Raw genomic sequence first — 26033 nt, forward strand, 5'->3', positions numbered from 1 at the left:
TTAAGTGGCCAAACTATTTTTTATTTGAAACTAACATAAGATTCTAAGTTGAGCTGACCGGGTTGGAAAGGAGAAGGAATAACTCTGGCTTCCCTAAGCTTTGTCAGTTAGGAAGCAGATAGGAATTGGCAATCCCAAGAAGAGAAGAATAAGGTTGATGTATCTTCTCACACACCATTAAGTTAGAGCAGCTAATCATGGAGGTTTAGACTGGTCCATCTCCCTGGAAGGTAGAAAAAGTTAATTAATTACAACATCATTTTTTTTTTTTTTTTGCTTTCTCCTCCCCTCCCTTTCCCCTCCCCATCACCCCTCTTATTCCTGATTACTCCTACCCCTTATTGGTTACCTACTGAATGTTTTCTGACTCTGTTTCAGAGTTTTAATCTGTTACTTAACTTGTGCTTAGGCTATAGGTGTGGAAGCTTCATTTTATTTTCCATCATTTTATTATTAAAATTAATTTTGATAAGTGGCACATGGGGCTCAAGTGATGTATCTGAAGCCACAGTTAATAAGTAGAGGAGCCAGGAGTTCATAAGTAGAGAACCTGGGGAGGTGGAACCCAGAGACTGTGTTCCTTTCCTTGAAGCTATGCTGTCACACGGATTTCCATCCTCTTAAGGAAATAACAGTCAGTACAATGTACTGAGCCTTCTGTTATTAACATGGATGCTTTTTTTCTTGGCTGTGCTGCTTGGCATGTGGGATCTTAGTTCCCCGACCAGGGATCAAACCCGTGCACCCTGCAGTGGAAGCGCGGAGTCTTAACCACTGGACCGCCAGGGAAGTCCCCAACTCTCAAGTTCTATTTAATTTTTTTCCTCATACTTCAACCTGTGCTTTAAAATAACTTTATGTGTATGAATAATTGACTGATCTGGCTTGTTCAGTAGTTGAAATAATCACCTTGTCCTACTATCCATAGGTTTATTTTTATTTTTCATATTGTTGATAATTTACAGTCTTATTTGGAGAGTAAATCCCAAAATGATTTCATTTTATTTTTTGCACTTAAGAATGATTTTTCTCTTCTATATCTTTTCCAAGGGAAACAAAATACCCTTCAATATATTACTCGACAACTTTAACCCACTTTTAGATCTATTTAGGAAATAAAACATTTGGGGACAGACCGTGATGCGTATTCCTGACAATATGTGCCTACAACAGATGTCAACATCCTGTGGGGATCTTCATGTAAACATCATCATAAACTTCTATATGTATATGGAGTAAGGGTAAGACTGAGAACTTCGGTCAGCTTCAGCCTGGGTACGTTAGCATCACCGAGAGCAGAACTTCCCTCAGCTGCTAGAGGGGCTGCCTGGACTTTCCAGCCTGGCTCTGGTTTCCTGCAGTCACCGTCACCCTTTCCACCCCCTCATCCCATTAGCGCTGGTGGCCTGACTTGGCCTCCTGCGTGCCGAGAAGGAAGGACAAAGACCCCAACTCACCTGACAGCAGCCACAGCACTGGCAGTCTCCACACAGGGTCCCCAGGAGGCCGTTGATCACCTGGATGGCACAGATAAGTATCTGAACCGCCCCTATGATCAGCAGGATGGAGAAGAGGGTCAGATGCCAGGGAATCACGTTGTCAGGCTTTTGGCACTGGCTCCATAGGTCGCTGTCCCTGAGGTAATTCCTGTCGGGGACGTGGGGGAGAAAGGAGATGTTGGTAAAAAGTGTGCAATACCCTAGGCTAGAAAGTCACCATAACGATTCTCCTTCTGCAATACTATCTATCCAAGATATAAGCTCCCTGAGAAAAAAAAAATCCCATAATAACAACACTTTTAAAAACAATACCTAACAATTTTATTGAGTATAGACTATGGTGCCAGACCCTGTTCTGAACATTTAACACATATTCACTCCTTTATTTCTCATAGAAACTCTATGGTTCTTTTCTTCCATTTCACAAATGAGAACATTGAGGCACAGAGTTGTTAAGTGACTTACACCAGCTCACACAGCTACTGAGTGACAGAGTGATTTTTATGAGCTGACCAGGAGGATGGGTAAGTTTAATATCCATTAAGGGGCAATGAAAATGAAGACACTCCAGGAGCAGAATCTCACAAATGTTCACGGCCTTTATCCTGCTATTGTCCTTAGGGACCTTTTGGACTTCTGATAAATTATCTGTCACGTCTAGTGGCCGTGTGAAGCCATGTAAAGTACAATTGTGTCATATAGTTAAAGGGAAGAGCTTGATTCTTTTAAGGCCTGCTTCTAGCCAAATTGTGAACTGACTCAGCTATATTTTTGTGAAGATGTAGGGATTCCACCTTCAGAAAGAGTTAATTAACTAAAAGGAAGAAATAATCTGCTGCCTTAATACACATTTTATAAAAACTTTGAAATAGGAGAAACTGCAATATATTTGTAAAATATATACATTAGGAGTCCACTGCAATATCAAGGGCATTGTGCATTGAAGGAGAAATGTGAAGTGTGGTATCTTTAAGACAACAATGAGGGTAAAGTGGGTAAAATCTCTGCATATTTATATTCCTTCTCACATTCTTAAAGCCACAGATTGGTCTCTCCCTCTTCCTTTACACGTCCTCTCTCCTTTCAAGGCCTCAATAGGAAACTCTCCATCTGACTGCTAAAGTAATATCCACCTCATTGTTTTTAGATCATTTTGACGATCTGTCTCTGGTGATTTCTCCAGTGCATCAGTACACATTTATTTGAGATACATTCTGTATTAAGATTTTGAAAAATCTTTGAAATGATGGAAGATGCCCCAGAGTTTAGTAGAGCAGAAGGGGTAAAGGAAAGAATGAGACTTTTGCTCTTGATTTAAAAATAAAACGTTGGGGCTTCCCTGGTGGCGCAGTGGTTGAGAATCTACCTGCCGATTCAGGGGACACGGGTTCGAGCCCTGGTCTGGGACGATCCCACATGCCGTGGAGCGGCTGGGCCCGTGAGCCACAACTACTGAGCCTGCGCGTCTGGAGCCTGTGCTCCGTAACAAGAGAGGCCGCGACAGTGAGAGGCCCGCGCACCGCAATGAAGAGTGGCCCCCGCTTGCTGCAACTAGAGAAAGCCCTCGCACAGAAACGAAGACCTAACACAGCCAAAAATAAATAAAATAAATAAATTTACAAAAAATAAAATATAATAAAAATAAAAATAAAAATAAAACATTGTTTATCACATTGATTCACCTTCCCATGAGAATACAGGTTCTAGCAGCTCACTGGCTGGGTGACTTGTGTATCCCTCTGTAAAATGGGAATAACAATATCAAATCATAGGGTTAAATAAGGATTAAATTAAAGTGAGGACTAAATGAGTTAACACGAGTAAAGCACTTAGAACAGTGCCTAGCATATAGTAAGTTTTCAATAAACCGTAATATTGTCATTATTTTACTTAAGCTGAACAGTCTGGTCTAAAGGAAAAAGGCTGGTATTTTGGATTCAGATGGACCTGGGTTTGAATCCAAGCATTCCTCTCACTGGCTGTGTATTCCTCACACAAGTCACCTACCACCCCCCCACCCCCTGGCCTTCACATCAGTTTCTTCATCTATAAAATGGGCTGAGAACAACCTCACAATTGTGAAATTTCACTGAGATAATATACCTATGTATTGCTGTATAAAACTTCTTTTCATTATGTTACTATTATTTTTAAAATTTATTTATTTAATTTATTTATTTTTGGCTGCATTGGGTCTTCGTTGCTGCGTGCGGGCTTTCTCTAGTTGAGGCGAGTGGGGGCTACTCTTCGTTGCGGTGCGTGGGCTTCTCACTGCGGTGGCTTCTCTTGTTGCGGAGCACAGGCTCTAGGCACGTGGGCTTCAGTAGTTGTGGCACGTGGGCTCAGTAGTTGTGGCGCACGGGCTTAGTTGCTCTGTGGCATGTGGAATCTTCCCGGACCAGGGCTCCAACCCGTGTCCGGGAAGATTGGCAGGCGGATTCTCAACCACTGTGCCACGAGGGAAGCCCCCATTATGTTATTTTTAAAACACTCATTTTTCCATTCTGTTTTTTTCCATGTAGTCCTTCCTACCTTTACAATTTTTCAACTTGCTGATTATAAGAGGTTATAAAAAGACAATATTTTCCAGGCACATTTTATAAAGAAAAGATCCTAAGGTGAAGTAATTGACAGTCCCCAGTTTGGACCCTCGGCTGAAGAGTTTGTCCACTGGTGGGACGACACCGCCCCCTGGTGGTGATATTGATGAACCGCTCACGGGGGAATTTGGAAGCAAGGATTGAGTTTGGGTGCAGAAATGCTCTCAGTTTCACTCCAGCTGCTGTCTCACCACTTACAAACCCTCACGGATAGCTGTTCCACAGGCCCTTCTTCTTTCCCCCCAAACTCGCAGGTTCTGAGAGTCTCAGATCCCCGGAAATGATTGCTGTGTCCAACCCTCCAACCCCAGGTGAGAGAGGGCCCTAATTTTTCATGGATCTGCAGGCTAATCACGCTTCCACATTCTGTGACATGACGAGAGCTGAGGCAGTTTAAACCCACTGAATCTCATCACTGTGAAGGGCGGTCCCACCTGAGACGCAGTAATTCCATCAACCTCAGAGTAGAACACCATGGATTTCATACAACTCACTTCTTGCCAGCAACAAAGGCAGCTGCAGGAAGGAGCAGGGGAGCCCAAGGGCTTTGCCTGGGTAACTCAGGTGCCACCTCCTCCTCTGAGACAGACCCCTTGATGCTCCTCCTGCCCTCAGCTGGCTGTGGTACCCCTTCTGTGCTTCCCAGCCCTCTGGTTCCTTCTGGTACACAGTGCCCTGGACCCTGAGCTGTCCTCATCTGTCCACTTGTCTGTCTTCTCTTTGTGACTATACATCCACAAGGGTAGAGACCATGTCCCCCATCTCTGTCCCCAGTTCCAGCACAGGGAGTGTTCAGTAAATGAGTAGCTTTCATGTACGGGGTCCTGCCCATGTTCTGGGCGCTGGGCTAGCTGCGTTCCGTCATCCCTCCCAATCCTACGAAGAGGTGCTACTTTTCTTGAACAATGCCCCAGGAAATATTCACTGAATGAATGAACATATACACAGATTAAGAAGTTGAGGGGGGAGGGGCAACATGGGGGAGGGGATTAAGAGGTACAAACAATTAGGTATAAAATAAGCTACAGGATATATTGGACAACACAGGGAATATAGCCAATATTTTATAATAACTATAAATGGAGTATAACCTTTAAAAACTGTGAATCACTACATTGTACACCTGTAACTTATGTAATATTGTACATCAACTATACTTCAATTACAAGAAATGTACTGCTAAAAAAAAGACATTAAGTATTTAGAAAGTGTACAAAAAAAAGCTGAGGCTAGAGAATGTAAGTGCCTGGATTTGATCTTCCTTCTGTCTGACTCCAAAGCCGGTGCTCTTAATCGTTACACACATTCCCTGTATTTGAGTAATTTTATCCCTTTAGAATAATTAAAATATGATTAATTTATGAAATTTGATTTACACAACACATCTCTAATAGTGTGTATAGTTATCTCTAATAGTATGTCAATCAAAGTTTTCCTTTACCATAATAAAGAAATTATTCTCTTTGAACCTTCATGCGACTGGTTGAAAATATTGAAATTAATCACAAAATTATCATAAAAGCATAACATTTTAGAAAGTTCTAATGCATCATAATAAATTCTATTCACAGCGATGCTATATTCATAAAAATGAATCATAACATTGAATGTTTGGCAAGTGCTACGTGGCAGTAATGGTACATTATGTACATCATGTTATTTCATTCTTGCCTGAACCTGTGAGGTAGATCTTGCTGCCATCCCATTTCACAGAGAAAGAGCTGAAAGGTGAACGCATCACCCAAGATCACACCACTGGTATGTGGCAGAGGTGGAACTGGACCCTAAGTCAAGTCGGGCCAAGGGCAAAGCCGGATCTTAACATCTCTGGGGGTTTCCTGCTTCATGAAGGCTGGGAACAGGTTGCTGCCGTGCCATCTCACCCCGTCCATGTGGCTTTCAGCTCTGGGGAGTGTGCTTGCAGCAGTGTATGGGGTTTCTTGCTAATAAGCAATCATTGAAGAGCAGCTGCAGATAGTCTTAACTGAAAGTCCAGGCAGAACACTGAATGGTGTCAGTTCTGTGCTTAATGAGAGAGCCCTCTCCTCGCCCCTGAGTTCCTTCCCCAGGGAGCAGGGAGGGCTGCAGCCTGACCGGGCAGTGCTGTGTTTGGCTGTGTTGCTTGTCTCTCTCCCACTGCTGATTGTCTTTGGCCTTGCCTCCTGCATTCCCTCCCGCAGTTGTCCCCATGCCCTGTGCAAGCTGCTTCCCTTTTAGCAGCTCAGGGTCAAGGTAGAGGTAGCCAATTGTCTCAGAAAGGAAGACCTTGTTTGGGAGGAGGTCCTACTTCAAAGGAAGCCAAGAGGGTGTATCTCAAAATGTCCCAGATTTCTTTTCCCTTCTAGGATGCCTCTTTAGTATGGTTCCCATGACAGAAAAAGTTAACTGTCTTTGTTCCTTTAAAATGAGCGCCAACAAACATTTTTAAGGAAAACAGAACTAAATTCTACGGACTTGAAGAGTCCTGATTTTTGTGTCCCAAGCTGGAAACCTCAGAATCCACCTTGATAACCTTCCCTCTTTCTCCTCATACCTAATCCTGATGATTCCATCTCAGACAGTCTCTGACATTTCTCTCCTTTTGAGCCCCAATTCCGCTGCCTTGGAGATGGTCAGGATTTTATCTGGATTGTTACTCTAATCTCCGACCTTGCTCCCTCGTTCAGTTACTGAGACCTTCCATTCATCCTGCACGTCGCTACCATCATGATCGTCCTGAAACTCCCAAGTGGTCGTGGCTTGTCCTGCTTGAAGTCCTCTGCTGTTCCCCGACGTCTTGAAGCTCTACCTGCCTCTCAATCACCCGCATCCTGTGGGTCCCTCTTCACCACCCCCAACATTCACCCTGAGCTTCCGGCCACTCAGCGAACTGACACTCTCTGAGCACGTGGGCCCTTTTCGAAGTTGCCTCAGGACTTTCTCTTCTCTCTGCCTGAAACATGCTTCCCATCCTCTCTGGAAGGCACACGTCTGTGCATCTTCCAAAACCAGCCCACGTCACCTCCTCCCAGAACTTTCCCTCGCACGCCTCCATTTCCTCCTTTCAGCAAGTGAGGGTCTGTTCCCTGTCGTCACCCTAACTTACCACGTACTCACTGGGGCAGGGACCATGTCTGTCCTTCTGTGCTCCCTGTTTGGGACAGGCTTCAAAGCACAAAGTAAGGTCCTGTCAAGTGCTTTTGTTTTTTTAATTCTCCTACTAATCATTAGCTGTTAAGCCCTGGGCAAATTAACTTTTTGAACTGTATTTTTCTACTGTAGGGATAAGAAATCTTCTGAGATTTATTAGGAAGATTAGGTGAGATAATGCATGCAAAAGCACTCAGCCATTAATCATTAGAAGGAGGAGGAGGAGAAAAACGAGGAGGAGGTGGTGGAGGAGGAGGGGAAGGAGGAAGAGGAGGAGAAGGGAGAGATGCTGCCACTGCCATTTGGTGATAAGGGAAACTGTCCTGAGTCCTCTTCTTTGGTCTCATACAAGTGATTATTTCTTTTCACTCACTAAGTAGCTGTGTATGAATGTTACACTTGCAGCTACAACAACAACTCCTGTGATGCTTACACACTGGGATCTGATGGATAAGAAGAGTCCCTGTGATAGTAAAAAAGATTGGAGACAGAGGCCACTGAGCTTTTCGAGAGGGACTCTACAAAAATCAGATAGTGCAAGTCAGTATAAACTGTGCTCTAGAAAAAGCATTGTGACTTGAAGTCAGAAAACTTGGATTCGAGCTTCCATCATTAGGAACAGTATTCCTTTGGGCAAGTCAGTTCTCCTCTCCGGGCCTCAGCTGAATTACCTCTGAAGGAACGCTTTTTGTGAGGATCAGATGAAACGCTGTGGGTGAAGGCACGTTGTTAACTGAAAACACCAAGCAACACAAGATGCAAGGATTGTTGTAAGAAACTCAAGATGAGCTTCTGCAGTTGGAGGGGAGGTTTGGAGCTGGCAGTGGGAGATAAGATCATAAAGGAAGACAGGACATGGGATGTAGGGAGAATGGCAAGCTGAGGAAAGCCCGCCAGGTGACAGAGGGTGCGGTGAGACACCCTGCCTGGACCCATCCTCCTGAAAGCCCTTCCTGTAGCAGTCGTGGCCTATTTCACACCAAGAGTGGACTTGCATTTTATGTGGGATTAAATTCTAGAGTCAGGGCATGATGGGAAAGAGCACGAATAGTCAAAATCATTCTTATCTTATAAATCACCTGGAAAGTATAATATATATGATTTTGTAATAAACCCCTATGCAGCCATTTTTGATCATACTATGGTTTGAAGCCACTCTGCAGATGTCTAGGTACACAAACCTTTCCCCTTCAGATAACTATCAAAGCCCAACAGTGAACAGAGGATGGGTGGAGAATTCTGAAATGTTCCTGCTTTCCTGCACAGTTTATTCTGTGTTTGTTATTAAAGCGCTCTAATCTGATACCTGTTAATGGATGGGTTAGTTGCTGTTGTGAGGAGTAGATAAAACAACACATATGAAAGCATCTGTCACAGAGTAACGTGTGATACATGGGTCTGATGTGAATGCAAACCTGCTTCAGCAGGAGGACAGATGCAGAGGGCTTTGAAAAGTGGTTTCCTCAACCTAAATGTCCATCGATAGATGAATGGATAAAGAAGATGTGGTACATATATACAATGGAATATTAGCCATAAAAAAGAATGAAATGATGCCATTTGCAGCAACATGGATGGACCTAGAGATTATCATACTAAGCGAACTAAGTCAGAAAGAGAAAGACAAGTATCATATGATATCACTTATATGTGGAATCTAAAATATGACACAAATGAACATATCTATGAAACAGAAACAGATTCACAGATATAAAGAACGACTTGTGGTTGCCAAGGGGGGGTGGGCCGGGGGAGGGATGGATCGGGTGTTTGGGGTTAGCAGATGAAACTATTATATAGAGAAGGGGTAAATAACAAGGTCCTACTGTATAGCACAGGGAACTATATTCAATATCCTGTAATAAACCATAATGGAAAAGAATATGAAAAAGAATGTATATGTATGTATAACTGAATTGCTTTGCTGTATACCAGAAATTGATACAACATTGTAAATCAACTATACTTCAACTAAAAAAAAAAAAAAAAAAAGTGGTTTCCTGTCCTCTCCCAAGCAGGTGTGAGTGTGCCAGGGGAGGGTGTGAGGCCCTCATGTCAGAACAATATAAGACCATTGTACTGCCTTGGGGTGTTACTTGGCATGCCTTGTGTTTCTCTCTCCTTTGTTTTGGACATAGATTTATTCAAATTGGTTTTAAGTCCATCAAGGGGAGTAGCATTCACATTACAGAATAAATAGAAAACAGGTTTAATACTGCACTGACCCTGTGGATAGAAATACTAGCAGAAGGGTCCTTGAAAGGAGACACAACATGTAGCTTCACAGTCACACCCCTGGGTGGGGGAGAGGGAACCATCGGGGGAGGGACCTCAGGAGGTGGCTCAACCTTATGCTGTCTGAATGCTGTGCTCAAACAAGCCAAGCCCACAGCGGTCCTCTGTAAGAGGAGAGGGCTTTCCACAGTAAAATAAACACCCATGGCAATCACTGCATGTGATATGAGGACATTAGAGGGCTTGTACTCCTGTTTAACTACAGAGAAGCGTGGGGATGATATTTTAGATGAAACACTTGTGGGCAAACTGAGACCTGGTGTCATACAGAACCAGCCTCCTCCATCTCCTCCATCTGAAGCCTGCTCTCGAGGTTCTGTAGTCTCTCACTATACATTAATAAATAGGGGTCTGACTTAAATAATCGGTGTCAGATTTTTTTAGGCATGGCCCCATCCTCTGTGTACAGGAGGACCCGTCAACTCTAATTCCCGACCACCTAGATATGTCACTCCCTGTGCTATTGTCCATAATGATGAACAAAACAGAGATTGTCCCAGCCCCCTTGGAAGTTAGCGTCTAGTGCAGCCCTATCTAATGATGCTCAATTTTGTCCCTAATAGCCGTGTGCAGCTACGGAGTGCTTGAAATATGGCTAGTGTGATTGAGGAATTTTAAACTTTATTTCATTTACGTGAATTTAAGTTTAAGTAGACACGTATGGCAACTGTCTACTGCCTTGAGCAGTGCGGTCTAGGGGCAGAAGGATGTGTAATATAAAAAGACTAATAATACTCGAAGTTAGAAGACGTGAGTTTGCTCCCTGTCTCTGCTGCCCACTAATTGTGAGACTTGGAGCACATCACACTTATTCAGCCTGCCTCGGTGGGGAGTTACTACCTCTTAACGTTGTTGTGGAGATTAAATTATAAATTTATTTTTAAAGAAGTCCTTTATAAACTACAAAGTACTGTGAAAATATGAAGTGTTACTTGAATGAGTTCTATTAACAATAACTCTCATGAAGAACCTACAGTGTTTTCAAGGTCGTTTTCCATAAATCTGCACCTTAAGAGATTGTTTAGTTATCCATCATTTGGGGTATTAGTGAAAGCCTTTGAGCTCTGTTAATGAGTAATCATTCTCGTTTTCTATTATAAGATTTTCAATGGAAGGCACTGCTCTCTGTTTATTAATATTATTAGTTGCCTCATGTTGATGCTAATAAATATTTGAATGCAAGTGGTGACACCACCAACCTCCTTCTCTCAGGTCAACTGAGGTGCCCTCTTCCATTATTTCTCCTGGTGTCTGTCAAAAGAGCACCTAGAGGTGAGATCTTGTGTAACTTCACCCCACAACTCCAGCTCTGCCTCAAAGGAGCAACATGCCTGAGACTTGTAAACTGAAGATGGCAGACCTTGAGCGGTATCCCCCATGGGCCTTTACCTGCTGGTGCCCCCAATGGTGACATGTGAGCATTGAAGGGTGTACCTTACCCGTCCAGGAAGGGATAGCCCCACGTGCTATTATTGACCATGAGGCATTTTGGACCCTTGTTGATTGAGACAGCTGAGATGATAAATGAGTATCCGGCACCCAAGACTCCAACCACAGCAAATATTGTGGAGGTGAACATCTGAAAGAGAAGGAGAGAGACCGCCAGGTTCTTAAGGTATCCAGAGATTACACACAGCACGCCAAACTGGCCTGTCATTGAGCATGGTGAATATGGGGAAGTTATGGGATATGCAGCCAGTTTTTACTGGAAATGGGGCCTGTGGGGTATCCTAGAATGAATTTTGGTGTCTCATGTCCCTTTCTCCACCCCCATCCCCATCTTTTTCACCTACTCATTGATGACTTAAGTGCTAGTTATGGTTTGATACCTTTGAACCAGGATTTTTAAACTTGTTAAGAACAGATTGTCCTTCACAGGCCTAATATGGAAGACCAGTCTATTACAGAATCAAAGAATCTTAGAATGGGAAGTGATCTTCAGTTCTGTGGTCCAATCATCTCACTGAGGCTAAGTCACAGTGGGGCCTCATGTGGCAGGAAGGTTCTGCTTATGAGAAAGGGTAGAAGTCTAGAAATTCTCCTCATCAGTCCTAGTTACATTCCTTGAGTTCAAAAAGATTAAGTCCAACCTCTCTTCCATGAGGTAGCAACATTTAAAATATCTGAAGATATTTTATATCTTACACAAAAATATTTTCTATATGACATCTCTCCACCCCTTCCACCCTCTATACGTTTTCTCTTCTTTGGGTTACACAAGCCCAACGATTCCAGTTCTTTTAAATATTTTTATATGACAGAGATTAATTAGTGAAAAATAGATTGTACTACATCTTTTTTTTTTTAAATTATAAAATCAAGACAGAATATAGAATATAAAAGGCAGAAACAATCCTGGAGCCCATCCAGGCTAACTCCCTCTTAGAGATAAAAAAAAAAAAAAAAGGGCCTAGAGAGGCAATGTCCATTCTAAACAGTAATTAAAGACTAGTGTGGAAACATTAATAATTCTGTAAATAGAGGTGGCAAATGATCACCTCTATTGCTTTGGGACATGAAGGTGTAGTGCAAAGTACAAGAGTTTAAAAGTCAGCAGAGGGCTTCCCTGGTGGCGCAGTGGTTGAGAATCTGCCTGCCAATGCAGGGGACACGGGTTCGAGCCCTGGTCTGGGAAGATCCCACATGCCACGGAGCAACTAAGCCCGTGAGCCACAACTACTGAGCCTGCACGTCTGGAGCCTGTGCTCCGCAACAAGAGAGGCCGCGACAGTGAGAGGCCCGCGCACCGCAATGAAGAGTGGCCCCCGCTTGCTGCAACTAGAGAAAGCCCTTGCACAGAAACGAAGACCCAACACAGCCAAAAATAAATAAATTAAAAAAAAAAAAAAAAAAAAAAGTCAGCAGAACCCAGTCTCAAATCTCAGTTTTGCTACTTTTCTCTGTGTGATGACTGGCTCTTAGTTTCTCATCTATAAAATGGGCATGATAAAGCCTACCTAAATTAGATGTGATAACCCAAGTTAAATGTCAGTTACTTCCTCTTTCCCCTTCCCTGTATTACTATCAATCTTTTTACAGTATATATTTGAGGGTTTGAGGGTGGGGTTAGAGTGTAGAGAGGATCTAACTGTGCCTGGGCAACTGGAATCTGTGTAATCTATTTAGCTGGGATTCATATTCATATCATATGTCATATCATATATAAATGTGTTTTTTTGAAAATTTATTTATTTATCTATTTATTTTTGGCTACGTTGGGTCCTCGTTGCTGTGTGCGCGCTTTCTCTCTAGTTGTAGCCAGCAGGGGCTACTCTTCGTTGAGGTGCACGGGCTTCTCATTGTGGTGGCTTCTCTTTGTTGTCGAGCACGGGCTCTAGGCACATGGACTTCAGTAGTTGTGGCACGCAGGCTCAGTAGTTGTGGCACATGGGCTTAGTTGCTCCACGGCATGTGGGATCTTCCTGGACCAGGGCTCGAACCCGTGTCCCCTGCCTTGGCAGGTGGATTCTTAACCACTGTGCCACCAGGGAAGTCCCTATAAATGTATTTTTGGTGCAACTTTCCAAGACTGAGCTCTGGCTCCATGCACCGTGTCTGACTTCCCATGTAGAACTGACCATTCCCTTCTTCATATTGAAACAGAACAAGACCCTGTGGAGTTCCTGGGCATGGAAGCCTTTCCATGTCCCTGTTTCTTGTTTGTAGGGAACAGACTCTAGCCTCCATGACCTTCCCAGAATCCCAAAGAGCAGATTTGAACAGTTGCTAATCAGGGAATGGAGGGCATGCAGAGACAAGGGAGGAACAGCCAAGAAACAATAATTCAGCCTTGGGGCAGGGTCCTGGTTCCATCTCAAGGGATACACATAATAATATCTTTGAGCTCTTTATAGAACTAAAACCCCCAACAAATGGAAGATGTTAGCATTCTTCATTCCAGAGAAGGTCACAGTCTGATAACCTTGAGAAGCTCATCAGGAGACCACTTGAGACCAGATTAAAGAAGTTCAGGCCCTGCACACACCCTGATCCTTATCAGCAAAGCTGCCCTTGAACCATTGCTATAAAACTCCTCACCAAATCCTCCTGCATTGGGACACAGTTTTTCAGGGCATGAGCCTGCTGTGTTCCCCTTTGCCAGGCAAAGCAATAAAGCTATTCTTTTCTACTTCACCCAAAACTCTGTCTCAGAGATTCAATTTGGCACTGGTGTACAGAGGCCAAGTTTTCAGCATCCATATCTCTCACCTCCAGGGCTCTAGATTGTATCAACTCCCATCACAGCACAGTATATATAACGCATTACTGCATAGCTGTTTATGTCTGTCTTCCCCAACCAGAGGACAGACTCCTTGAAGCCATGGACAGTGGGTTATTTGAAGATAGTTAGGACATTGCTCCTCCCCTACCACCAACAGTTTGGTTTTCTTTTTTTTCCTCCCCAGCTTATCAAAGGCACTGGATAACTACTTATTGGATATTTTCAATGACTAAAGTTCATATACTCATTATTTAGATTTTTCCTCTTAATTTTTATGCCTAGGGTATCCTAAACCCATTCCCACCATCAAGAACATTGTGAATATAATCTAGGTCAGAAGTAAATAAAAATTTGGGTCAATTTATCATGTTAGAACAGGCAATCTCTCTTCCAAAGGATATCTTGTTGAATAATTTTAGAAATTGTTGAATTGTATAAAGTTAAATAGGTTTCATTCCTCTTGTACTTCTAAGAATCTTTGTGATATGCTAATATGTATGAAGCTCCAAGAAGGGGATATACTATGTATACTGGAATGTTAGGAAAATTATTAGCTCTCAAATTATCCCTCAGAAGTGAGGGACTTGCTTTCGAGCTGTGCCCTTATTTCATCCATCAGGTAACAGGACATTTCCTCAAATTTGAACAAACAAGTATTGTATGGGAAAGACATTAGTCAGAAACAACCCAATTACTGTTGGATGACAGAATTATTTAAACATTTCCTTCTTAACACAGATTTGCTAATTATTCTAGGAAAGTTGACCTCACAATTCCTAGTTCCAGATATTATAGTTAACAAGCCTTTCAAAGGGCATTCTAATATAAGTATGCTTAGTGTTTACAATTGTGGGGATCATTAATATATGCTTGCAAGAGGGATGTCTGAATACTGTCTTCGTCTTATCTGAATTGATATTCATGACTAACAGTGAAATTTCCGCTGACAGCATCATACATGGATACAAAAATGTCATTAAATGGAAAAAAAGGTGTGCTGTGGGAAACTTTTGATGGCTCCAATGGTGTCTTTAGTGGGAGCAAAGACATTAAGGTCAAAAAACATGAAAACAGGGCTTCCCTGGTGCCGCAGTGGTTGAGAGTCTGCCTGCCAATGCAGGGGACATGGGTTCGAGCCCTGGTCTGGGAAGATCCCACATGCCGTGGAGCAACTAGGCCCGTGAGCCACAACTACTGAGCCTGTGCGTCTGGAGTCCGCAAGCCACAACTACTGAGCCTGCGCATCTGGAGCCTGTGCTCCGCAACAAGAGAGGCCGCAGTAGTGAGAGGCCCGCGCATTGCGATGAAGAGTGGCCCCCGCTTGCCACAACTAGAGAAAGCCCTTGCACAGAAACGAAGACCCAACACAGCCAAAAATAAATAATAAATAAATAATAATAAATTAAAAATTAAAAACAAAACAAAACAAAAAAAATGAAAACATTTTAAAATAAATGAGAGGGGAGGAGTAATATTTCAAAATCAATATATTAAAATTATTTTATATTTTATACATGTGATTTAAAATATGCATATATCACAGAACGCTTATGCATATATTCACGTTAGTCAAAGAACTTTTTTTGAAACTGCTTTCTGGGAAAATAAGAGGTGGTTTCATACAAAGTTTCACCTTATATTTGGGTATGTATTGTAATTTGCAGAGTTTTCTGATCTCATAGGAGTCTATAACTTCTTCCCTTGAGCCCTTGCAACGACACACTTTGGGAGATGATGCTCCAATGTAAAGAGAGCTTATCTAGCTACTTCTCTGTCTCTGAGCTACCTCCATGCTCCAATCAACTTGCTGTTTAGTTAGACACAGCTGGTATTAATCTAGGAATGGCCAGAACGTTCCAGTAGAGCAATTGGAAGCTTACGCTCAGGTCAGTTTTTCCTAATGTTCTACCTCTTATCCTTTCAGAGTGAGGCTCTGAGTGGTCTGGAAACATTTTTGACATGTTGTCCTTGGGATGGATTGGATTGTCTCAATTAAAAAAGAAGATTACATGAAGGAAGGGTCTCTCATCTTAAAATTGCTTAAAAGTCTTCAAAAGCCAGAATTTCCACTAAATAAATGGTTAAATATTCTTATAATTATGTTTTCACAAAAATGACGATCTCAGAAACCTTCTAGTGCAATCATCTCACTTTCTAGATAATGCAAAGAGCTTCATTCTGTGACAGCCTTAGATGTATTATCTCATTTAATCTTCTCAACAAACCTGTGAGGTGGGTGTGATTATCTACATTTTCCAGACAGGAAACTGAGACTACTAGAAATTAAGATAATTGCTGTAAGTCAAACAAAGAGTAAAGTGGTGGAACTAGGATCAGTCCATGGCCACTTGTTTCCAAAACCCATGCTTTTGTGACTTTCTCAAATCACACATCTAGAAGGTGGCTGAACTAGATTAAGAACTGGGTCTCGGGGGAAGGGGCAACATAGGGTTGGAGGATAAGAGGTACGAACTATTAAGTATAAAACATGCTACAAGGATATATTGGACAACACGGGGAATATAGCCAAAATTTTATAGTAACTATAAATGGAGTATAACCTTCAAAAATTGTGAATCACTATATTGTACACCTGTAACATATAATATTGTACAGCAACTATACTTCAAAAAAACAAACAAACAAACAAAAAAGAACTGGGTCTCCCTCCCAGTCTAGTATCCTGTACCTACCACCTCTTCAAAAACACACACACACACAAAACACACTGCCACTAGCACCAGATAGTCTGTTATTTGCAAATTTCTCTGTGAATGACATTGGTTCTCTCACAGAAATAAAACGACAGATAAGGAAAATATCTTTCTGCTTATTTGACCTTCTGATCTTGAGTTCTAATTATTAGTCAGGAATCATGAAACTATTGATTATTAAGAATGGAAGAGTATCTAAAATTGCTGTAATAGAAAAGAAAGGTCACGTTTCCAGGAAGGCAGTTTGGAAGCCTGAGGAAACCAGGGTCCCGGCCTCCTGAGTCACCCAGGCCCCCGCCTCCCTGGCCTCGGCTTCTGGTGGTAAACAGAAGAAAGGGGTGGGTGGTTCTAGAAGGTCCCTTCGACTAAAACAACTCCGGATTTCATCATCCACTGGCTGGTAATGAGAGGAGAAATCTGTCTTGTGCTATTCCTGCTGTGTGAGATGAGTGGAGGATTTTAGATATCATTCCTGGAACATTTCAACAGGCAAATGTTTACAGACACAAAAAGTGAGCACAAATGCAAACAGTCCTCATTTTAGGCAAGTCTGAGTAAATGAAAAACCAGGTTAATATAAAATAGCAATGAGATAATTTTCCCCGTTATTGAAGAGTCCCCCTTGTAAGCACCTCTATCCCAACACTGTCCAACTGAAATATAATGTGAGCCATATACATAATTTAAAATTTTCTAGTAACACTTCTTAGAAGGTTTAAAAAAATGAGATTAATTTTGATAATATATTTTCTTTAACTCAGCATATCCAACATATCATTTCAACAGGTAATCAATATAAAAACCACTAATAAGATATTTTACATTCTTCTCTTGTACCAATTCTTTGAAATCTGGTATGTGTTTTATACTTATGGTACATCTCAATTTTTTTTTTTTTTTTTTGTGGCCAAGCCTCGCGGCAGGCAGGATCTTAGTTCCCCGACCAGAGATTGAACCCGCGCCCCCTGCAGTGGAAGCACAGAGTCTTAACCACTGGACCACGAGGGAAGTCCCAGGTACACCTCAACTTTTTTAAACAAAATTTATTTATTTATTTATTTATTTATAACATCTTTATTGGAGTATAATTGCTTCACAATGGTGTGCTAGTTTCTGCTTTACAAACATAGTGAATCAGCCACACACACACATATATCCCATCTCCTCTCTGTTGCGTCTCCCTCCCTCCCGCCCTCCCTATCCCACCCCTCTAGGTGGTCACAAAGCACCAGCTGATCTCCCTGTGCTATGCGGCTGCTTCCCACTAGCTATCTATTTTACATTTGGTAGTGTATATATGTCCATGCCACTCTCTCACTTCGTCCCAGCTTACCCTTCCCCCTCCCCATGTCCTCAAGTCCATTCTCTAGTAGGTCTGCACCTTTATTCCCGTCCTGCCCCTAGCTACATGTAAAAGAACGAAATTAGTACATCTCAATTTTGATTGGCCACATTCCATATGCTCAATAGCCACATGTGGATAGTGGCTCCTGTATTGGACAGTACAGTCTAGAACATTTGGAAGATTGATTTTTGGTAGTAAAAGTTAAAAAAATGGATGGTTATGGTCTGTACTGCTTCCCTGATTACAGTTACCCACAGGAGGGAGAGATGTATAACAGAGGAGGGCAAGACAGTGACCCTCAACTGAAGCAATAAGGTTTTATATCTTTACAAAACTTTCTGAAGAAAATATGGCATCAGGTTACAATTTCATAAAACTACAGGTAGTATGTTTTGTTTTTGTATTCACATTTGAAATATTTCACCTTGAAATAAAAATAAAATACTCCAAATAATTTTTCATAACTTTTCCAGAATGGATGACCTACATGAAGCAAGGTACACTTTATGTCACTTTGTTTTAAGTCATTTCGTGTTCAGAAGTCTTTAAAAAATTGCTAAATTTACTACTCTGAGATATTATCAATCTTAAAATCAGATGAAGTCCATTCCATTTATCATGGGTTTCATGATACAAAATTTTTCATGTTAAAAGAGAAGTTATTGAAATCAAGTTGAATATGTTAGGGAGCAGATGCTTCAAGTTGGTGTTTTTTAAACTAAACAGGCAAAAGGCCTGGAATATTTCTGGAAAGAGACACAATAATTGGAAACACTGGTAACCTCTGGGGAAGGGCGTTGCCAGACTTTGGAGTCAGGAATGTGTGGCTTCCGTTGTAGTTTTTGTACTATGGACATGTTTTCCCTATTCTAAATGAATAAGTAGTAAAGGGGGACACTACTGTGTAGTGTAGTGGTCAAGGGCATGGGATACAGGCAGACAGATCTGGGTTTGAGTCCTGGTTCCTTCCTCATGACCTTGGGAAGGTCATCTTTCTAAGATCTCCATTTCTTCTTCTGTAAAATAAGCCTCGATAATAACTACCTGTCTCCTAGAGATCATAATATGTAAGATAGCGAATCAAAAATAGGAAATAGGGAATCAAATGTACACATTGTCTAGCAAATCAGATAACCCCCAGGTGGGGTAGGCTCTTAGATAATGCCTGGTACTTCACCGTGGGGATACCCAGAAATCTCTTTTGCCTATTTCCAAGATTTGGATAATTTCCCATGACATTAACAAGCACTTGACAAATGTCATTATTATATTATAATGCTTTAATAATCATAGCCTCACATACTTTAACCTTCCAGAAATACAGAGAGTATAGCTCTGGGGAGAAAAATAAAAGTAAACAGGCTGACTATCTCATGGTTGCTCAGCACACATGTTCAGTTTGTATTTCTAAAGAAATGTGTGTTAATGTATATGCTGTAAATACTTCCCTTGAAATGGAAGAAGATGCTCTCGAATTCACCATGTGTCAGCTTTAAGGCCTCCCCCCTCTACTGGGCTCTGGAGGCAGACGATGTGGGACGAGATCCCACCTCTGCCCTGGTCCGTGGTGTGTACTTATGTCAGCTGAAGCGGAGGGAGGAGGGGCGGGGGGTTGAGAATGGGGGAAGGGTGGATGGTTCGGAGACATGGTATTTTGAGGCTTGGGTAGTGGCAACATGTTGGGGAAACATCTCTGGTGGGCATGAAGGTTCCTCTCAGCAAGTTTTCTAAGAGGTACATAGATATTACTTGAAGTGTTTTCTCGCTTAAACGTGAATGTCCTCCTGTATTTTCTGCCTCAGTCTTGGGAAGCCCAGAAGACAGACTGGGGCGTCGTGGGTGTGGTGGTCAGAAACTCAACTTGCAAGAGCTTCAGTTTCCTTATTTATGAAACGAGAAGTTTAACGCCTAACTCATTAGGGGCTATTGTGAGAATTGAGCCTGATAAAGTACGGAAATCACCTGAAATCCTCCCAGAGCGTTCATTTACTTCATTCATCCAACAAGCATTTATCGAGGACCTATGTGTCCTCAGTACCCCAGGCACTTGGTACTACTCTCCCCTGCCCTGCACACTAAGGCTTGCAACCTCTTCCCCCATTCTTGCAATGTCCTTACGAAAGGTAGCAACTGCCACGGTCCATTTTACAGCAGAGGATTTTGAAGCATAGAAAACCTTTACTGAAGAAATAGGGTTTCATACGTTATTTCTCCTTTTAAGATAATCTGTTATTTCAAAAGAAGTGTCTTTCTTAAATCCCCCTCAAATGGGCTGTCCTTCCAAGGGACGCAGAGGCGGCTGTCAGCACCAGTGCTCTTGGCCTCAGGAAGTACTGATGGCAGAAGTGCTTACGCAGAAAGCATCCCTAAGGGGCACTGGCGAGCCGAGCTGGTCATGGGGAGAAGTGCTGACTCTACAGTGAATAGACTGATTTATGACCTAACCAAGATCTTCCTTCAGAACAGGTCTGTCAACCATCTGGCCCTGCCTGTGGATGGGGGTGGGGGGCCTTTATCTGCCTGATATACTTTCAGGATGCTGAAATGCCAGCCTATCCCTAAATATCTCCTTTATCAGGCCCATTATTAGAGACACTCTTTTGAGTCAAGGTCAAGGTCTTCTAAAGGCTCTTATTAAAGAACATACTTACACGAAAGAGTTGATAAAATTAATCAGCTGTCCCATTGGACCCTGAGATGTCAAATTTTTTTTTTTCTTTTTAAGGATTAGAGGGCAGGAGACCCTGACCAACCACAGATCAGCAGCTAGGGCACCTCCAGTTTTGGAGAACGAGGTTGAGACCTAACCACAAACCCAGGCCAGGGTTTCCAAAGCCCACCTTGGAAGTTACCCTCCTCTCATAGCTTTTGCCCCAGGGCTCCCTTTTCTCAACTCTCATTTACCCTAATTTATTTAAAAGATTGCAGATCCCTGGGACTGGATTTCAGTCTTGCTCTGCCTCAGAGGAGAGTTTGCCTCTACTTTTTAGTTTCACTATGAAGCTATCAATTGGGTGACCTCAAGATTTTTTTTTTCCAGCTCATTGTCTTGCTTTATCTCTACAGCCATCACATCCTGCTTCCACTATTGATTCATGTGCCCTGGTTTAACTACCCAAGGGAAGGGAAGAGAATAATGCAGCTGACTTCTGGGGAATATTCCAGAAAGATGCAGCAAAGAAGAGAGGAGAGAGAGAGGCCAGGAAACAAATGATGGAGAGCAAAGCTGTGAAGACAGCCACAGGATTTAGCTCAGCAGCCCTTGGCCTAGTCTGTTCCTGCCTCACAGACCTTTCTACCCACAGGATTTCTTACACCACGTTCCTCAGAAGCCCAGTGTTCCTTAAACACCCGGAGGGGAAGGCTGTGAGCCTTTGGAAAACTAATTCAAGTCTTTAGCATTATAGTACTGATCAAATTATGCTACAGCTTTTTTTCTTTTTGTCTGACAAAATGTTTGTAAATACCTTTCTTTAGAAACTGATGATTGCTCCAGAACCTCAGGACATTAAGGAAACTTGGCTCTAAAGCAGGGGCATGAATTCAGTGGCCCTTAGGGGTGGGTGAAGAGCTCAGTCATGCCCAGTGCAGGTCGTTTTTGTGCCAAAATAGAGGCCCAGGAGTAAGAGGTTAATTTTTTGTTTTTCGAAAAAGAAGTAAGTTATCTAGATATTTTTTGTGAAATCTCTCTACTTTTAAAAGTTGGCAGCTGACTAACAAACAAATCAACCCAAAACAAGAAATCCTTCTGCTGGCCACCTAGAGTGTGGTTGCCCCTGGTACAGGGCAGCTCTGGCTGTGTCTTGGTTTCCAGCTGGCAGAGCTTGTCCTCTGACGGGCACTGCCCTTGTGGACGGTCAGCCAGTGGCTGGGAGGAGTCATCCTCAACCCACACCAAGGGCAGATGCCCCCCGTGGGGTGAGGAAACCCAATCAGACAACTTGAATTGGGCAGACCAAATGTTTCAGATGGTATTGACTCAACGGTGCTTGTAAAAATGTGACTTTTCTGCCTTCCTCTTGGACTTCACATAAATCTAATTTAAAAACACTCTTGGCACAATACTTTGAATATTGTTTCGCATCTCACTTTGGTTATGTATAAACCTAAAAACAAAAGAAATAAACAAACAAAAACCCTGGTTTTATACTGGCTAATCTTCAGACTTCTACTCAGCACCAGGGAATGAGCTGTTAGATTTCTAAGCAATTCATCCAACTTTCTTAATTGCTAATTTTTTTCAAATTCTTATTTCCAACCTATTGCCCCCAAATCCACAAGGCATAGTGGGATTACATTTCAAAGAGAAAATGAGTTACATATTTATTCCTTTACTTTATAATTAAGTATAGTAAAATATCATTATATATATCACATGTTACATAATTGTATCAAATGAATTGTGGTTGATTTTTACATCTCTTTGTAAATGATGATTTTAAACGTTGCTATAATAACCAATGCTTGATGGTGTTAAAAAGGTGAGAACATTCTCTTTGAATGATCCTCGATCTCACATGGAAAAGCATCATTGTATTTGCGGTGCACCAGCCTCAGCACTTCATATGTAGGCAATAGATATTTTTTAATTGACTGAGCAAATAGTGATGAGAAGGAAATGTTAGAGATGTTTCTGTTTCAGGACAGATCGCTACACCTTTCCCTTTAAGAGGTTAAGGTAAGAGTGTATAATTCATCATTGGGGTTCTCTTAGATGGACAATTGAATCTCGGGAAATTAGAGCAGGAGCTGGTCTTACTCATCATCCAGCCAGTAATTCCAGTTCAGCCTTCTTCATTTTTGCCACGTCAATGTACCTGAACTCAATATTTTTCTGTAAGTCAACTCTCTATTTTATTCATTTATATCACCTCTCTGAATGAAAAAGTAGAATCATTAACACACATAAACAAAATATTATTGAATTTCTAGTTAATGTTTCTTGCATTCCTAGAGCTGGAAACTTGGTAGAAAGGGAGGTTACAAAGGATTAGAAATAGTAAAGACATTTCCATCAAAATAAGAGTTTTCTTGATAGAATCGAGAGGACTGAAGGAGAATCAAAATTAACTTTCTATGTTATTGAAAGATAGAGCACATCTGTGTACTAGCAGAACTCGTCTGTACTTGGGACATTCTGATCTAGTCCAACTTCCTCATCTTATAGATGAACAGAGGAAGGCAGAGGGCACCCCAGTTGTGGAAATGGAACCCAACCCCACTCCCAGCCTTCTTCCCACTCCAGCTTGGAATGGTGAAGCCTAGTTTCTCTAGCTTGCCCACTAAAGATGGATGGCTGCAGGAAACAAGAAAGGAAACAGAAGGCCAGAGACAAAATCCAGGTAGAGGTAGGGAAGTGCTGAGCCTCTGAAGCAGTGAAGCAGGCAGCGGTGTGGATGGAGAGTTTAGGGGGCTATTGCGGAGAGGATGTTACCATCTGTTATCCTGTCCCAGCTCCCCTTTACAGGTGAGACAATGCAGAGCCAGAGAAGGGAAATGACTTGCCCAAGGTCTCAGGGCTTCGAAGTGGCAGATGGAGAGTCACAGCCCCCATCTCTGCCTTCCAAGCATGCATTCCTTATATGGCATCACTGCAATTTTCCAACTCTGATATCCCTGCCTGTTTGTAACATTTTAAATGGTACTCATACCCTATAAGTAGGAGGGCTATGGTTTTAAATGTTTATGATTATTGTTATTTTGCACCAGCAAGAATCCCACCTTCATCCCTGTACCAGCTGCCCCCAGAGTCCAGCCTGGGGCCGGTAACTCATCCCCACGATGTCCAGCGCAAGGAGGCAGTGCGCCCCAGAGCAGTTCTGGTGGCCGCCCCATCTCCCTCCCCGCCCCGAAACTCACCGCAAAGCGCTTCCCACAGCTCTCATTGCCACAGCACCTGCAGCAGTCATTGTTCTTCAGGCCCAAGAACACCAGCGCAGGGAAGATCATCTACCGGCAAAAGAAGCATCTCAGAGTGGGTCTGGTCTGGCATGTGAAGGGGGGCCCGAGCCTGCCTGCCTGCCTGTGTGAGGAACCACATCCGCAACGTGGGACTCGGTGACCAAAGAGGATGGCAAGAGCTAACGGAGCCTCGCTGGTGGGTAGACAAGTATTATGGAGTCTTTAGGTTCTATCTGGCCTAACTGCAGCTCCAAGGCAAGATGTCAAGATACGACACCCTGAGTTTCCATTTACATGGTGGGTTAGGATAGGGATAAGAAACTTGTCCTCAGTTGTCATGAAACATGAATCTCTCTCTCTCTCTCTCTAAACCAGAGGTCCCCAACTGCTATTGGAAACAAGGGGTAAAGAAATCATTAGCACAAGAGTGGAAGAGGAACCCACACACACCTCCTTCTCTTGGTGGGTTTTAGTCAATCGATTAACTAGAAAATGTGTGCTCCTTCCCCAACCTCCTCAACCCAGCACCGCAGCATTATCTCGTTAAAGATATTATGCGGCTCTCAGTTTGGTTCAGGGAAGTCAACTGACCCATGGGAGCTGCCAGCCTAAGCTTGGGGATTTCATTACTTAGTCAATTTAGTGCACATGTCTCTGGCAAGTCCCAACGGGGAAGGGAAAAGATTAAAGTGCTCACTTTTCATCATGCGATGCTTGGGCTTTCGTTAGCAACTAAATCTCTTCCTGTTCAGTAAGTACCCAATTTTAAAAGGATGGAGAGGAAAATCTCCTTTGGGGAGATTTTAAGGTTTCCTTACTCACCAAGACCCCGCTTCCTAATATTCCTCCAAAATACCAGACCTCGTCAGAAAGGTGGTCATTGTTGTCTATCACTTTTCCTCCAGGGAAAAATAGCAGGAGGTGAGCCAGGAAGCCAGACACAGCGAGGGGAATGAGGGTGCCGCCCAGGCACTTGGCACACCTCGCGGTGCACATGCCGGGGAGGTAGGATGCAGGTCTCGATACGCGCCCCCTCGATGCCTCCTTCACAGGCTCTCTTCTGAGTTATCCGCCGCAGAGGCGTAATAATTGTCCCCAGATCAATCCGAACTTTGGAGCTGAGAAGCAAAATCAGCCTGTGAACTGTGTCCTTGGAGTCGCTTCAGCTTCTCAAATATAGCAGAACCTCGATGGCGATGGACATTTATACATTCTCCCTGACCCGAAGTCTTTTTTTTTTTTTTTTCTGCACCCTCATAAATAAGATTACGTTCATTGCAATCATTTTGCCATGGAGACCAATAACCTCTGTTAATAATCCACCAGCACAGACAAGACACTCAACCTTGCTGCGATTGAACTTAGGGCTGGAACAAACAGCATCTGGGACTACTGCACCTTTAAACTGACAATGGCCCTACACAAATCAAGAAATATTTCCCCCAGGCCCTTTATAAATCACTGTAAAATTGAGTTACATCCTAGCTGAAATCATGTCTCCTGAGTACTTAATGGTCTACAGTGCGTGTCTTTGTTTTTTCCGCTGAAAGCCTAGCATGCAAAAGAGTTATTTGAAAGAGCTTCTTTTTTCCTCAATAGGAAAACAACAGTTTGATGGTCTTGTTGGGTATTGCTGAGCTCAGGCCTACAGGAATTTTTTTAAAGGATAAAATCAGAATAACTATTTATTTTATTGCCTGATTACTCTATTTCTATACTTGCTACTCTATTAAGTTCTATCTCTTTCCCAACCTGGCGTGATAGAAAGAGCAAAAACTGTTTTCCCAATCACCTTGTTCACCTATAGCTTCCATGCAGGAACAAAAAGCTCCACCTTTACAAAGGATAAGGGGAAAGGGAGGTCGGCATTGGGTGGAGGAGAAGAAAGATACTGACGAGTAGATTGGAGGCAGAGCAGTCAGGGAGTGTAAGAGGAGGTAAGATGGGACCTCTACTGGAAATTTTGCCAACTGCCCAGGGTAGGATTCGGTTACTAATTTGCTTTGTGTCACTTTAAGAAAGTCTCTGCCATGCCTAGCCCCAGCCCCACCTTATGCAATGACCCTGCTCAGTACTGGTTGCTATGTAACAGCTGAAGGACTATGGGGTGGAAACGGAGCCTGCTAGCTCTTTGTTGAGAGCCTAGAGGTTAGAATAAGACAGTAGGTAGAATTTCATAGTCAATCTGTAGCTAAATAAAAAGCAAGTCACATCATTATCATGGTGAGACCTGTCCTACAATGGAGTTGGCCACCTGTTTCCAGGGAAGCAGTGGGCAGTGTTCTGCCAGGGCTCAGGGACCCTTGACCAGGGAAGCTGTGGACAGGA

The 26033-nt window shown here is 42.7% G+C and overlaps 1 protein-coding gene and 1 long non-coding RNA gene across 2 annotated transcripts; one reads left to right on the forward strand and one right to left on the reverse strand.

Annotated features, from left to right (window-relative positions):
- Window positions 1-24867, reverse strand: TM4SF4 (transmembrane 4 L six family member 4). Its single transcript, XM_059921869.1, has 5 exons — window positions 24528-24867; window positions 23664-23753; window positions 10963-11102; window positions 1458-1647; window positions 1-223 (listed from the first exon to the last, which is right to left on the reverse strand). Exons 1-5 carry the CDS (start codon window positions 24699-24701, stop codon window positions 206-208), a joined length of 612 nt encoding a protein of 203 aa, XP_059777852.1. The 5' UTR covers window positions 24702-24867; the 3' UTR covers window positions 1-205.
- On the forward strand, window positions 23503-24816 carry LOC132365183 (uncharacterized). The gene is made up of 3 exons (XR_009503051.1): window positions 23503-23901; window positions 24081-24167; window positions 24611-24816. It is a non-coding gene; the product is annotated as an uncharacterized LOC132365183 (long non-coding RNA).
- Window positions 24868-26033: the final 1166 nt, after the last annotated feature.

Source organism: Balaenoptera ricei, chromosome 4, assembly GCF_028023285.1.
Source record: "Balaenoptera ricei isolate mBalRic1 chromosome 4, mBalRic1.hap2, whole genome shotgun sequence".
Taxonomy (NCBI): domain Eukaryota; kingdom Metazoa; phylum Chordata; class Mammalia; order Artiodactyla; family Balaenopteridae; genus Balaenoptera; species Balaenoptera ricei.

Excerpts from the sequence above, each read along its gene's own strand:
- TM4SF4 (XM_059921869.1), bottom strand. The coding sequence starts at position 24,701 with ATGTGCACCGCGAGGTGTGCCAAGTGCCTGGGCGGCACCCTCATTCCC. Across the intron at positions 11,103-23,663 it reads GCTGTGGGAAGCGCTTTGCG|ATGTTCACCTCCACAATATT; the intron begins GTGAGTTTCGGG and ends CTTCTCTTTCAG. Across the intron at positions 1,648-10,962 it reads GGCTATCCCTTCCTGGACGG|GAATTACCTCAGGGACAGCG; the intron begins GTAAGGTACACC and ends CGTCCCCGACAG.